The sequence below is a fragment of the Gopherus evgoodei genome, unplaced genomic scaffold, assembly GCF_007399415.2.
Source record: "Gopherus evgoodei ecotype Sinaloan lineage unplaced genomic scaffold, rGopEvg1_v1.p scaffold_123_arrow_ctg1, whole genome shotgun sequence".
NCBI lineage: Eukaryota > Metazoa > Chordata > Testudines > Testudinidae > Gopherus > Gopherus evgoodei.
In genome coordinates this window covers 3,342-19,541 of record NW_022059786.1, presented here as the reverse complement: position 1 = coordinate 19,541, position 16,200 = coordinate 3,342, and the positions used below count along the sequence as shown (strand labels likewise).

At 43.9% G+C, this 16,200-nt stretch overlaps 1 protein-coding gene and 1 pseudogene across 1 annotated transcript; one reads left to right on the top strand and one right to left on the bottom strand.

The window, feature by feature from the left end:
* The first annotated feature begins 321 nt into the window (after nucleotides 1-321).
* Nucleotides 322-1,269, top strand: LOC115639786 (olfactory receptor 12-like). The gene has a single exon (XM_030542759.1). The coding sequence runs from the start codon at nucleotides 322-324 to the stop codon at nucleotides 1,267-1,269; it is 948 nt and encodes a 315-aa protein (XP_030398619.1).
* A 13,331-nt stretch (nucleotides 1,270-14,600) lies between these two features.
* LOC115639783 lies at nucleotides 14,601-15,593 on the bottom strand (annotated as a pseudogene).
* Nucleotides 15,594-16,200: the final 607 nt, after the last annotated feature.

Below are 16,200 nucleotides of genomic sequence, written 5' to 3'. Positions count from 1 at the left end.
TGGCGCTTCTGAAAATTCCACTAGGCACAGAAATGCCTTCAAAAATCTGATCCTAGGTGACTAAATCCTACTGAAATTGAATGGAATTGAATGCCCAATTCCCTTTGGCTGCTTTGGAAATCCCAGCCCAAGTGACTGGGCCAAGGCCTCACAGGGAGTCTGTGGCAGAACTGGAAAATGAACATTGATCTACTGAATCTCAGACCGGGGTCTATTCTACATGACCATCCTCCCTTTTTTCATGAAGCCCATCATTGCATCTTCTTCATTTGCCTCTTCTTTAAGCCTTATATCACACTTTTTCCAAAGGATTTAACAGCCATGGCGCCAATGAGAGAGTGGAACCACACAGCAGTCATGGAATTCATCCTGCTAGGGTTTGGAAACGGTCCAGGATGCCAGATGATCCCCTCTGTCTTGTTTCTGGTTATTTACACAGTAACCGTGCTGGGAAACACCACCCTGGTCCTCATCATTAGAGTCAACTCTTGCCTTCACACCCCCATGTACTTCTTCCTCATGAACCTGTCACTCTTAGACCTCTGCTTCACCTCCACCATCACACCCAAAGCCATGGCAAGCTTCCTATCAGGGAGCAAAGCCATTTCCTATAATGAATGTGACACCCAATTCTTCCTCTTCTGTCTCTTCCTCGCCACCGAAGGTTTCCTCCTGGCAGGGATGGCGTTTAATCGATACACCGCCATCTGCAACCCGCTCCTGTATCCCGTTACCATGTCCAAGTGGGTTTGCATTCAGATGGTGGTAGGGTCGTATATCTGCGGCTGTGTGAATGCTATGGTGCAAACAGGCTTCACCTTTAAGCTGCAATATTGTGGGCGTAACGAGATTGATCATTTCTTCTGTGATGGCCCTCCCTTGATGAGTCTCTCCTGCAGCGACACGTACGTCAATAATCTTGTGATGTTTACCTTATGTGGCCTCATCATAGCGAGCACTGCCCTGATTGTGCTCATCTCTTACATCTACATCATCTCCATCGTCCTCCGGATTACCTCTGCTGAGGGCAGGCACAGAGCCTTCTCCACCTGCACCTCCCACATGTTGGTTGTGACTTTATTTTATGGGACCACTGCTTTCATGTACGCCCAGCCCACTTGGTTATCTTCTCTGTACCCAAGGAAAGCAGTATCTGTGTTTTACACCTTCGTCATCCCCATGTTGAATCCCTTCATCTACAGCCTGAGAAACAAGGATGTTAAAGAAGCTTTGAGAAGGACTATGGGCCACAAATCCTTGACAAAATGAATCTTGCATTTCGACAGAGAGACAGAACACAGCGTGTCAGCATTCTTTTTAATTTGCACAAAGAACTGGAGCAACAAGAAAAAACTACAAAATTATGACACACTGTTTAAATGTTTTGAAATGAGTTTTGAAATGGCTTTTCCCCTGGTTACTTCCTCCATCTTTTGAAACAAAAGTGGTCCCTCAACCATTCCAAGAACATATTGACTATTTTGTGCTTTGTCATATTACTTTTCCAAAAGATGTCTTGGTAGTTAAAGTCCCCCATTATTATCAGGTCTTATGTTTGGGATAATTTTGTTATTTGTTCTAGAGAGTCCACATCCACCTCCTCTTCCTGATTTCATGATCTATAACAGACCCCTACCATGACATCACCACTGTATTTTCACCCTTTTATCTTCACCCAGAGACTTTCAACTGATCTGCCTCTCACCTCCTTCTGGACCTCAGAACAAATCTATGAATCTACAAATCTGTGTGGTCTCCTTAAGTCATAAAATTATTTAATTTAGGTCTGATTTAAAAATCTGATAAATTACTTGTGTAGGAGATTCAACCAGACACACTGAAACACATTCACACATATACTGCCTCCACCCAATGCTTTGCTGTTACAAAATACTTATTTGCATATTAGCATGTATCCCTGCTGACAAAAATAGAAAAGTAAAAGGATAAAGACTGCATACTTAATAAAGTCCTTGGAACTTTGCGTCTCTTATGGCATTTCTTCAATACTATTTGCCATTGATGGTGATTGTCTCGGCTCCGATGCTTCTTTTGCTAGCTGGCAGGAGAATGGTGACTCACCAATCTGTGAAAATTATTTGAAGTTGAGGATGCTGTTGGGTTCCTTCACCAACACAGGAGATGAAGAAATGCCTTTTCATCCAGTCCTGTGACTTCTGGAGATAAAGATACAATAGCATAAACTGATGATCCGTCTCTGACAAGGCTACTTAAAGTCTCATAGCTTTTTCTCTCTCTCCCATAACTCCACCCAGGGGCCCCAGGACAAATCAGGATAGAGCACTCCCCCTAGAATTACTTGGCATTTCACCCAACAGAGAGAGATTCAGACACTGTAATCAAAATCAGGATGGTGGAGGAAGATATCTCCATTTTGGAGAAGTCATCTGAAAACCCAGCAGCCTCAGCACTGTAAAACTGAACATTGCTGAGTATATATTTCCAAACAAGGAGATATGTATTAGAAGTGGCTTTTATTTTCCCCCTAAGAAATCCAACAGGATTTCTTAAAGTATCTTAAAGTAAGGAGTTATACTTTAAACATATGTCTTTCTTGTATACATGTAACAGATAAGGCATTGTAACCTATGTTGGGAGTGGAAGGGGGTGGTTTTCTGATTTACATAATGGTGGGAATCAGCTCCATTGACTCCAGTGGAGTTACTCCTGATTTTCATCAGGGTGAGGTGAGAGGCAAATCAGACCCTCAGTCTGTAGCCAGACCCTGGAAAGTTCTCTGAGTGTGTCTGAAATTAGACTGATTAGATTTGATTGGGCCAGCAGGTCAAATGGTATTTTTGTCTACTCCCTGAAATGATTAATTTAACTCTGAGACTCAGATGTTGGGTGTGACTACCTGTACTTATCAGTTTAACATTTCCCTGAGAGGTGTGAGTGTATCCCACAATTAATTGTGAAAATGTCCCCCAAGATAGCATGCCAGAAGGTGGGGAAAAGGACAATGGGATTGTAGTGGGTTGGTTACTCGCTCCTGCCCTTCAGGGCTTAAAGCAGCCCTGGAGACAGCTGCAGCTCTAAAAGCTGGGCTGACTGGGGAAGCAGCCTCAGCTGGGCCATGCCCCAATCAGGCCACAGCTGGTCCCTGTAAGAGGCTGCGAGTCAGAAGCCCAAACAGTCTCCCTCTGCCTGTACAGGAAGAAGGGCCTGGCTGTAGGGAGCTAGAGACAGGGTACCTCAGTGGAGCAGGGCTGGGGAAAGGCAGAGGAGCTGGGGAGCTCCAACCTGGAAAGGCCCAGGCTGCGGCCTAGCATAAGGCCAAGAGGTACTGGGGATTGCAGAGGGCAGCCCAGGGATAGGCAAAGGCAGCAGGTATAAACCCAACCTTGCCGGTGATGAGTAGCTGAAACTGCAGCCTGCCCCAGGGCGTGGGCATAGACAATGACTGGCAGTAGCCATATACTTAGGTGAGGTGGAGGTTCCCTGGGGAGGGGGAGACCCAAAGAGAAAGGGCTTACTGCTCAGGGGCAGCACCCCAGCTAATAGGGCACCAGGGTCCTGAGAGGGACCTGGGGGCCAGAGGAAAGGCCAATCACCAGCCTGCAGGGGGTGCTCCAGCGCTGGCACAAGCTGATTCCTGGAACAGACCAGCAGGAGGTGCCACAGGGTTGAGTCCGCATGTCTACAGGGATGCCTATCCTTATCCAGATGGGCACACATCTTTTGCCTGATGCTATGTGGACACCATGTTCCAGCACAACTGGCCAAGTGTGAATGCACACTGCTGAATTTGTTTTGTCGGTAGTGGAACTGGCTGGAAACTCAAATTGACATTCTGTGGGAAATTCTGAAATTTCAAAAAGAGAAGTTATGCTGAAGAAAAAAAATAATTTCCCACAGACCAGAAATTCCCAAATTTTGTTTAGAATATTTTGTTTTGACTTTTCAAAACGTTTCCACCTCCTCACAAAGTGCTCAAAGACCCAGCAACCTGCCAGGCAGCAAAGTGGGAAGTTCTGGGGTCCTGGAAGCCCCATATTCTCTTTTTACAAGCACTTAGATGCCTTATTTCCATTGAAATCAGTGGAAGTGAGGCACATTTGTAAATGCCACTTGGTCTAAAAATCTGTCCCCAAATCTATTAAGGACTGTGAAGCACTCAGATACTGCAGTGATGAGCTAGAAAAGTATTTAGAGAGTAGAGCTGATCTAAAATTTACCCATGGAACAACTTTTTCTTCAAAGAAAATGCTGTTTTGTTGAAATTGAAACTTTCCATGGGGAAGTGTCTATTTCTTCAAAATTTCATTGAGAAAAAGGAAATGAATTTTTGTGACAAGATTTGCTAAGCATTTCAACAAAAGCTCCATTTCAACCTTATTGGAATGTGATGTTGCAATTTTTCATTTCAAAAGAAACTTTCTGTTTAAAAATGTATTGTATTTTAGCAAATACAATATAAAATTTTAAAAATGCAGATTTTTATCCTAATGGAATATTTTTATTGACCCAGAAAGAGGTTTTATCCAAAAAATTGCTTTGTAAGAATTTTTGAGATTTTGGTTTTGTTCCAGTTTGTTGCCCGATACTCGAATGGTGTAAATTGAGAACTTCCATGGAAATCAAGGCTGCAACTCCACTGACCAGCTCTATATTTCAATCTAACCCCCTTTAAACTAAGTGATAACTAAGGCCTCACATGCTCATTTGAACTAATCAAAAACTGGTAAATATTTTTTTCATGAAAACTCCTGAAAATGTGAAATAATGTACAAGTATCAGAAAGCAATTTTTCCTTAATTCACCATTTTTCACAAAAATGTGTATTGAAAATTTTATTTTCAGTTTTTTTCATTTTTTGGTTTCCTCTTTTTCCTTACTTTCTCCTCTCCCCCAGCCTTTGCTTCATTTTCCATTTTTGCCACTGAAAAAAAGAAAGGAAAGTAGAAAGGGGGAGGAAAAGTTAAAAAAAAAACTGAAAAGCAAAATGTTACATTGTGACACAGAAAGGGATGATATATGTCACACATATCAATGAGGTCATGGTGTTCGCCCTCTGCAATGTCATCATAGCTGTCACTGTGGTGTCCCCTCCTATGCCTTCATCCCCTCCACCATTCTCAAGACCTGCTCTGCAGTAGGTAGGTATAAAACCTTCTTCACCTGTGCCTCCCACATGATGGCCATGAGTCTGTTCTATATGACAACCTTCTTCATCTATGCCCAGCCAGTCACTATATCCATTCCCAACCAGAGCAAAATGGTGTCCATGTTCTATACCCTGGTGATCCCCATGCTAAACCCTCTCATTTACAGCTTCAGGAACAAGGATGTGAAAGAGGCTCTCGGGAGTATGATGAGGAAGAAGAAGGTTTTTTTTTTCTTTCAATTAACTGAATAGAGTCCTGGATCCAGTGGGCTCACAGTGGGGGTGCACACCACCCTATTCTGGAGCAGAGCAGGTCTAAGGATGGGAGTTCAGTCTAGTATACCAGCTGAACGTGTGGTCCTTAGGCTTTAAGGCATCCATTCCATCTCTGCTATATATCAGAAAGGAAAAAAACATTCCTGTCCATCATTTGCTAATCGCCTTGTGCTATAAAACATGTTGGTCGATAGCTCCTAAATACACTGGTTTGGTTCAGTTCAGGTGCTATTTCCACCTTGCAACATATTTCTTACCGTCTCGATAAGCCATTGACCTGTATGACATCTTCAGTTAAGGATGTACTGAGATGAAGTCGATTTCACTTACTCCCCATTTAAACTTGTTTTCTGTTTTCTTATTTTCCTATTTCTTGCTCTTGGGAAAGTTGGCCAGCTCTGGCCAAGTCCTTATGTTATATGTGTGGATGGTCAAAAACTTTCTGCTGAAACTTCTTTTGAAGAGAGAATATGATTGTTCAAGTAAATAAAAATTTTCAGTAAAGTTTCTCCTTTCTTTACAAAATTTCTCTTGAAAAAACTGAACACCTGAAAACATATTTTTTTTGATTTTCTGTTGACTAGTGAAATATTGCAGCCAAAGAGTGAAATGTTTCATCCAAAAATTGAGGTCTTTTAATTCTGAAATGCCACTGCTGTGCCTTGTGGGAGTTATAGTTCAGGTGCCTCATGTCCCAGGTATCCTCTGTGAACAGGTCCCCAACTGAACTTCATTTTCCATGATGTATCACAGCCATGTGACTTTCATGATGTACTACCTTCACTCACCAGGACCTGATCCTGCAAGGTAGTGAGGCTGGAATTCTCAAAGGAGGCTGAGGGAGTTAGGCACCTAATTCCCTTGGAAATTCAATGGGAACTGGACACCTAACTCCTATAGGAAATCTCCTTAAATCTCAGTAACAAGAGTTCTCAGAGGGAGTTGGGAGCCTTTAAAGGCAATTCCCAGCACCTTGTAGGATTAAGTCCTATACAGTCATGGTGTTTTCAATTACTCAGGCTGGGACTCTCAAAAGAACCTAAAGGAGTTGGGCACCTGACCTTCACTGAAATTCAGTAGAACCCCAGCTCAACAAATGAAAAACCAGCTTGTCCAACCAAGTATGATTCAGGGGAAGAAGAGTTTCATTTCAAAGCAGAAGCAATGCCTCTTCCAAGAAGAAGGCATCAATGCCACTATTGCTGATTTACACCAGATGGGGATCTGTCCCCACTGACTCCAGTGGGGCAATGCTGGGCATTTGATCCCATTGATTCCAACAGAGATGTGCAGATTTACACCAGCTGGAGATCTGGCCCCATTGACTCTGATAGAGCAATGCTGATTTATATTAGCTGGGGGTCTGTCCCAATGACTCCAACAGAGCTACATTGATTTATGCCAGCTGGGGGTCTGACTTGAAAACTTTATATGGCAACAAACTCATAAAGAAGGCCAACAGAGTGTGGTTTTGAGAATTTCTGAACATTACTCTTAGCTCTGAGGAAACTGAACTATGAGATGAATTGTGTTTTCTACCCACGTTCCTATATTAGCAGAGGAGCATGGTGTGGACGCTTTGGAAGGGCTGGTTCAGGAACATCTAGGCACCCCTTGCAAACAGGGGCGGCTCTATGTTTTTTACGCCCCAAGCACGGCAGGCAGGCAGCTTTCGGCAGCGTGCCTGCAGGTGGTCCGCTGGTCACGTGGATTTGGCAGCATGCCTGCAGGAGGTCTGTCCGTGCCGTGCCATCGGCGTCCCCCCTGAATTTCTGCCAAAGCCGCAGGACTGGTGGACCTCTGGCAGGCATGCCACCGAAAGCAGCCTGACTGCCATCCTCACGGCGACCAGCACGCTGCCAACCATGGCTTGCAGCCCCAGGCACACGCTTGCTGCACTGATACCTGGAGCCACCCCTGCTTGCAAAGTTATTTTTTTTAACATCCCCAGTCCATATTGCAAAAGAAAGAGTGGTGTTAATCTTCCCTGCTCTGAACACAACCTAAGCTCCACCCATTCACAATTCAAATTAAAATGTCACAAACAAGAGACTGCCCTCTTCTTGCTTGCTTGATTTGATCAGCAGGAAAATAGTTGATGTCTTTGACATTTATAGCATCACCATTAAGTTTCAGGATGAACAACTTACTGGCCAAAAACTGGGTTTGCAACAAAACAAACATTTTCCCCCAAAATCTCCTTCCTACAAAAAATGTTTTATTTTCCATCTGAAAACTGGAAAACTGAAAATTTTCATCCTCCTTAACTCTCCAGCCTGGGCTGTCTCTCATGATGCTTTCCTAGTGACAAGCAGCTGTTTCCACTCAGGTGCTGTTATCACTCCATCTGCTGTTATCACTCAGCCACCAACATACAGAGACTCACCCAAGGAAGTTGCATTAATGCTTTCTAAGTCACTCATGAACTATATAGAAGGAGACACCAGCAAATACCCCCAGGCTCCAGTCTTGCACCCCAGAAATGCACCATCTTACACTGCTCAAGACCTTCTCTTGAAGCTCATTAATTAGTTTGCCACTTTGTCAAAGGATAGTGGACATGCACCAGCCTTCGTAATCTGAGCAAATTCCCCAAGCACTTTAGACAAACTCACTGGTAAAGAGAAAACATTCAAATAAATTGAACTACAGAAAGACATAAGGCATAAAGGTCAGAGATAGTTACCAAAGAAAATAAAAAGTAAACACACATTCTAAATCCTAAACTCTATTAGACTAAACAAGATTTGGATTTTACAGCTTTTCTCACCCCACTGGATGTCACAGGCAGGCTACAATTCTTAATACACAGATTGAATTTCCTTCTCAGCCTGGGACCAATCTCCTCAGTTAAAAGTCTTTGTCTTCCCAGCATTCTTGTTACCTTCAGCATAGGTGCGGGAGGAGAGTGGTGGTCTCAGGATGCCACTGTTCCTTATTTTATACTCTCAATTCATCTCATGTCCCAGAGAAGATACTGGCCTAGGCATGTCCTGGTGGGCGGTTGCACAACTGAGTCATAGAGTTGAGCAATCCCCATTGTGTGGTGCTTGCACAACTGTCTCTTACAGAATTGTAAACCTCTTGTTTACAATTATCTTTCTAGTCAATGGCTTGTGATGGTCGCTTAATGCCTGTTTGGATGTGGGTCACCTCCTTTGTTGCCACCGGATAGCTAGCTGTGGGCATCTCCCAGACACACAACACATTTCATATCAGCCATATAGCAGAATATCATAATTCCATATACAATGATGATACAGATATTTTGACAGAACAGTGAGTTTCAACATATGACCTTTCATTGGATATCTTACATGGCATCCTTTGTACAAAATATCATAATCATATACAAATTATGAGTGTGAGGGTTACAGGGTGCTATTTTAAGGTACAGTGCATCACAAAGTAAGCAGTGATAAATTTAAAGGAAGGGGAGTTCATAGATATCTATATTCCAAGGCCAGAAGGGACCATTGTGATCATCTAATCTGATCTCCGGTATAACACAGGCCATAGAACTTCCCCACAATAATCCCAGAGTAGATCTTTTAGAAAAACATCCAGTCTTGATTTAAACATTGTCAGCGATGGAAAATCCATTACCCTTGGTAAATTGTTCCAGTGGTCAATTATTCTCACTGTTAAAAATGTGCATCTTATTTCCAGTCTGAATTTGTCTAGCTTCAACTTCCACTCAGTGGATCACATCATACCTTTCTCTGCATCACACCTTAACCTTCTCTTTGTTAGACTCCAAGAGCTCAATCTATTTAGCTTATCACTATAAGGCAGGTTTTCTAATCCTTTAGCCATTCTTGTGGCTCTTCTTTGAACCCTCTCCCATTTCTCAGCATCCTTCTTGAATGGTGGAGACCAGAACTGGTCACAGTATTCCAGCAGCAGTTGACCAATGTCATATACAGAGGTAAAGTAACCTCTCTAATCCTACTCGAGATTACCCTGCTTGTGCATCCCTGGCTCACATTAGTCCTTTTGCCTACAGCATTGCACTGGGGGCTAATGTTCAGCTAATTACCCCCTGCCTGCCACTCGTGCCTCCAAAATCTTTTTCAAAATCAATGCTTCCCAAGACAGATCCCCCAGCCTGTAAGCATGGCCTCCATCGTTTCTTCTGAGATGTATACATATACATTTAGCCATATTAAAACACAACAGTTCTTCCACATTTGTTCATCAGTTTCTTGGAAGAGATTTGCATCCAATTTGTAAACAGGCTGAGAGTAATTGTCTAATCTGGGATTTTCAGTGGATCCCATGGGAGTCAAGTGGCCAAATCCCATTGAAATTCATTTGCCTATGATCCTAATTTTTAATTATCTCTGTGCTGTAACCCTTTGGGAATGAGACCTGTTTGCATGAAAATGTTCCAAAGGTTTTGTTTACGTAGCATGATAGAAATGTAGGGATGGAAGGGACCCCAAGAGGTCATTTTGTCCATGCCCCCATGCTGAGGGAGGAGTAAATATACTTAGACCATCCCTGACCATCTAACCTGCTATTTAAATCTAATTCTTGCAGGGCAGATTTATTTTCTATGCTGGAAATGTAGGCTGGACTTTTCAAAAGCGGCAAAGGGAGTCAAGTGCCCAACTTCCATTACCACACTTTGGGAGTTTGGTGCCTAATTCCTTTAGGCTCTTTGGCTCCTGCCAGGCTCTGTTTCAACCTCAGCACTAGAGCTGGTCACTGTTTTCCATCTAACACAATTTGGACAAAAAATGACTTTTTTTCAAAAACAATGTTGGGAAAATTTTATTTTCTGCAAAAACTGAAAAATTGTTGGTCAAAAGCTTTTCAGGCTTTGGTGGTAATATTCAGTGTTTGAAATATGATTTTTAAGAGAAAGCACTGAATCTCTGTTCAGAGCAGCCCTACACCACTGCTTAATGCAGGGGTTCCTAATTTTTTATCCCTGAGGCCCACCTGTGCTGCTGATGGACGCAATCACAACATTGTCCCTGGTAGGCCTGTGGGGCTGATGATCCAGAAGGCCCGGCAGCCCTGGATTGTGGGGGGCGGTGACTCAGAGCAGAAATGACTGTGAACCCTCCAGCCTCCTCCGACTGCCATGGGAGTCGCCACCTCTTGGGGATGGCCCCTTCTCGTCGCCCTCCACCCAGCGTCATCGCTTCACCCTCACCTGCCCACCGGGGGTGCTGAGCTCTGTCGGCTCTGGGCAGAGTCCATTGCTGGCCACCATGCCGTTGCTGTCCGCTTGTCAATGCCCCCCATCCTCCCCATGTCTGCGCCAGCAAACCACTCAAGAGTATGGCACAGCCCATCTTTGGGCCACAGCTCACATTTTGGGAACCCCTGGATTAATGGAATAACAACAGCTCTGCTAGCAAGGGAATCTGCACAGTTGCATGCACATCTTATAAAGCACTTTAGAAAGATGGTACAGCACCATTAACTTAATTCTTCTAAAGGGAAACTGAGGCACAGGGGATGTGACTTGTCCAAGGTCACACAGCAGGCCACTGGGAGAGCCAAGAATAGAACCCGTTTCCTGATTTCTTGCCTTCTTCAGTAACTAGGGATAAGCTTTTCAAAAGGTCTTAAGTGACTTAGGAGCAAAAGCCCACTAAAAGTCAGTGGGATTTGTGCAACTGCATGACCTCAATGTTCAATAGCTTCATCAGTGAATTAGATAATGGCATAGAGCGTACACCTGTAAAATTTGAGATCTAGATGACCTCTCAAAGTCCCTTCCAGTCCTATGATTTTATCACTCTATGGTGCCTCACAATGGGATTCAAAAAAGTCAGCATGATAGCTGGCTCCTCGCCTAAGCTAGCCAATGGGAGATTCCAAGAAGAAGGTTGTGTCCTAAGCCCCGCACCACTCCTAGAGATAGGCGCCTATGTCCAGGATGTGGGAAGGTGCCTCCCTCTGGCTGGGATTCTCAGCTGCAAACTCTCTCTCGGTGTTTGGTGCCTGTTATTGCAAGAAGCTGGGGTCCGGGGGGAGAGTGGAGGGAGAAAGAGCTCCGTCATAACTTTTAGCTCAGTGGTTAGGATGCTCATGTGGGATCTGTGAGACCCCCATTTCAAGTTCCTTCTCTACCTGAGGGAGAGTAGGGGATTTGCTACCTCGTAGGTGAGTGCCCTAATCACCAGGCTGAAGAGTTATCCCCATGCTTGGTCTCTCTCTCTCTCTGGCCTACGGATTCTTTCATTATTTATTCACAGTGGAACAGCTTATATAGGAGGGACTGAGGAAGCCCAACATCACAATATACCATAACCCTTCAGAGGTGATAGATCCCTATCAAATCCTTTCTACCCCTCAGGCAGAGGGGGGATTTCAACTGGGGGTCTCCCACATGCTGGATGAGTACCATGACAACTGGTCTAAAACTTATCAAGGGAACTCATCCACCTTTGTGTTTCCAGCCCTGTCCCGTTTGTTTTGTATAAACTTGCCTAAAGGAGCCTAATCTGGTAGGTGAGCTCTGAGCAGGCTTACCAGATCAGGCTCCTCAGGCTGCTTAGATGAAGGAACAACTATCTTCCCCTATTTTCTGCATCACTTTGGGGCTTAGATGTCCAGATACCTGGCATGGGGCTCCAATGGTCATGGTCAGAGGAAGAATCATAGGTGCCTAGGGAACTCTTTCCTGAAAAAATTAGGTTCCAAGAGAGTTGAGGCACCCACAGCGTTTGGAGGCAGCTGAGCAGGGTTTTGTGATTCCCAGTGGGGCCTGATTCTGGGATTTAGGTGCATAACATAGCACCTAAGTTCTTTAGTATATCTAGCCCATGGTTGCCTAATTCTCATATTTTCCTTTGAAACACTTTACTTTGGAAGGTCTCTAGGGAGCAGGGACTGGCTATCACTATTTTTTTTAACTTTTCCAAGTCGTTGGGGTTCTGATCTCATTTGATGCCTAAAGTTGTTAAAGTAATAATAATAAATATTAATTACTAATTCATCTAATGTTGCCTCACAATTAGTAGAGATGAGAGAGTCTTGCTATGACATTTGTTCAGCTCCTTCCACCCATTTTTGCCATTGTGAGTTCTCCTGTAGAATCAATCTTTCAGTGGCTAACACAGATTGTTCTCCCACATTATACAGTTCATTGCCAACTTTTCGTTATGTTCAAGGGCCAGGATTGTCTCCTGCAACCTGTTTTTCATCGTCCAATGCAGACTGGCTGCTGCAGTTATATATTCCATTTCCATCTTCCCTTTGCAAGTATCACACAAAATCGGTGTTAAAACAGAGATAATGTTTTACATCAGTAAATTTGGGTAAAATGCACTGCAGGGATATTGTAATTATACAAAATGAAGTGTTAAAACCCAAGAACTTCCAAGTTAAGGTTCAACTTAAATCCAAACATATTAAGGAATGAAAATGCACAGTTAAGCCACCAAAATAACCTTAACTCTACCCTATCATAATTTTTTCCAACGTCCCATCTAGCTAAAACAATGAAATTTTGCATATAGGAACTATATGAATACTCTTTTTGGTATGGTTCCTGGTAATTTCCTCCCCACTATCCTTCAAAGTTTCACTACCAGCAGTCATAAAGATGGAGTCCAGGTTTAGAGAACATGTCCTTAATTTAGGGTAGAATACATTATGAAGGTGTAATTCCCCCCCAAAAGCCCACAGGAAATTCAGAATGAAAGTTAAACAATATGCATACATGTTACAGCAAGAAATGATATTAGGGTACCCAAATAAACTTAGCACTGCCCTATGGTGACACCTTGAAGGGTAAAAAAATGAGAGGAGAGAGGGAATCTAATGTGTACTTAAAAATCTTGGAGTCCAAAAAGACTAAAAGGTTTTAATCATAATTTTAAAGGGTTTTATGTGTCTTTTTTTTATTCAGGTCCTTTCATGGAAGAGTTTTGTATTCAGCAATTTCTACAGGGCAAATTTCACCTCCTCCTTCCTGAGAGATAGATCAAGGGGTTCAGAACTGGGGTAATGACATTGTATATGTGGATGGCTATAATATTTCTTTCAGAGGAGACCCCAGGAGAGTTGGTACATAGCATGGAGACACCATCATGGGCTGGGAGGTGCAGGTAGAAAAGACATTGGTCCTGATTTTCCATGACTGTCCGGAGGAAGGAAATTAAGTAGAGGTACAGCAGGAAGTTGGGGACAAAAGAACCCAGTGTGAAGCTCCTAGTGATGATTTTGAGGAGGCTCAGGTTGAGGAGGGTGCTGCAGCAGGCCAGGCTCAGCAGGAGCTTGATGTCACAGAGGAAGCCATATAAGCAGCTGAGGCACTAGAAACACAGCAAGGAGGTCATGACTGTTGCATCAGCATGTTCAGGGATGAAGTGGCCCAGGTGGCTGCTATCAGCCACAGGCAGGCCTGTGGGTTCCTAACCAGTGTGTAGTGCAGCGGGTTAAAGAGGGCCATGTAGCACTCACAGGCTATGACAACTGGCAGAATGGCCTTCCTGCTGCCCAGGAAGTGGAAGAAATGGAACTGGGTGAGGCAGCTGGTAAAGGAGATGGCCTGGTGCCCTGAGAGGAAGCTGGACAGCATCTTGGGTATGGTGACTGTGGAACAGAAGATGTTTTGCCCAGGAAGAAGGACATTTGGGTGGAAAGTTGGGGCTCAGCCACTGTCAGAAATTTCATACAGATATAGACATTTCATAAGATCAACCCCAATTCTTAAGTGTACCAAGACAGATACCACAAATAAGCACACAAGGTGTATTACATGCACAGTTGAGGCATCCAAAAAATCTTAACTCTCCATTGTTGTGACAAGAAGAGGGGTGTAGGGAAAAGATACAAATCAATGGGGCTTTAAAAATTAGGTTCATTTAAGCTGGCTGCACAGACATTAAAATACCTCGATCACAATTGTAGGTTTAGTTGCCAGCTATGAATACAAGCCAGAGAAGAGATTTATAGTGAAAGAAATTTCATTTATAATGAACAATGGGAGGAAACCAGAATTACAACTAATAAGTCAATAAATATTCAAATGGGACCTATGTACCAAATTTCTAACAATTAGAGATGAAGAAATCCTGGGAGGACATTTTTCCATCTCCATCTTGCTTACTGCAAGAATGTCACCTACAGTCTATTTTTCCAGTGGATATTGAAGATAGATCCCCTACATTATAATTCCCTTGGTCAACATCTCTCCTTTTCACTTCAAAACAAGAAGCAGTCATTTTACTTAGTTCCGTTCAGGGAAGAGTTTTCTAGTGATGAATTTCCTGGTGGCGTATTTCACCTCACTGTTTATCAGGGTGTAGATGACGGGATTCAGAGCTGGGGTGATGACACTGTACACTAGGGTGATGATCATCTCTTCTCCCTTGGAGCTTCCTGAAGAAGGACGCAAGTAGTCGAAGATCGCTGTCCCATAGTACAGTGCTATCATGGTGAGGTGCGAGGTGCAAGTGGAGAAGGCCTTCCTCCTGCTTTCCCGTGACCGGACCTTCAGGAAGAGGAAGGAGATGATGTAGAGGCAGGAGAGGAGCGTGAGGATGAATGGACTCACATCAATAATCCCAGTGACGGTGTGGAGGAGGCTCAGGTTGAGGCGGGTGCTGCTGCAGGCCAGGCTCAGCAGGGGCTTGATGTCACAGAAGAAGTGGTGGATACTGTTGGGGCCACAGGAGTGCAACCAGGAGGTCATGACCGTGTGCATCAGGGCGTGCAGGAAGCCAATGGCCCAGGTGACTCCTGCCAGCAGCAGGCAAGCCTGTGGGCTCATGACCAGTGTGTAGCGCTGTGGGTTGCAGATGGCCATGTAGCGGTCGTAGGCCGTGACAGCCAGCAGCATGGCCTCACTGCTGCCCAGGAAATGGAAGAAATGGAGCTGTGCCAGGCAGCTGGTGAAGGAGATGGTCTGGTGCCCTGAGAGGAAACCGGCCAACATCTTGGGCACAGTGACTGTGGAGTAGAAGATGTCTAGGCTGGAGAGATTTCCCAGGAAGAAGTACATGGGGGTGTGAAGCCTGGGCTCGGCCAGTATCATAGGCACAATTACCTAAAATGCTGGCCATGTAGAGCAGCAGGAAGAGGGCAAAGAGATAGCACTGAAGACTCCTCACATTGGTGAGGCCCAGGAAAATGAACTCTCTCACCTCTGTCTGGTTCTCCATCCCTGCAGGAGGAAGAGGACAAAGCAACAGAAAGTGAAAGCAGCGTAAGGTTCCATCCCCTCCCCCCCATGTTGCAGAACCTGATCCCAATGCAATACATTGGGTTGGAGTCAGACATTTTGTGATAGAGAGTTTTCTTTCTGCAGCCATAGGTACATTGTGTACCCAGATATAATTGTATAGTAAAAAGAGGCAAAATAATTACTGATTTTTCATTTCTTTGTGAAGCTGAGATAGATAGATAGAAAATCAAATCTATCTATCTATCACTGCAGTTATAAGAGTTATGTATAAAAGTAGACATATTAATCATACTACTTTGCAGTTGCAAAAGCATCTTCAATCCCATGTTGAAGTGGGACTCCAAATTGCCTTACACTTGCTCATTAAACCTGACCATAGTCCTTGATGAATTTATTTTCAGCAGTTCCCAAGAGGTGAAGAATTCTTCACAGATCAACACTATGCATATCTGATCATGGGAAAGAGCCGCATGGAAAGCAGTCATTCCAGCAAAGCACAGTCTCAGAGTGTTTTAGGTTTTTTGCAAAAGGGGTCCTGAAAGAAACAGAGCAGACTCCAGTGAAAACTTTAGAGTGCTGATTTTCAAACTCTTATTGTTCTCTCTTTATCAGCCCAGTTTGCCATGAACAATCCAGATATTTT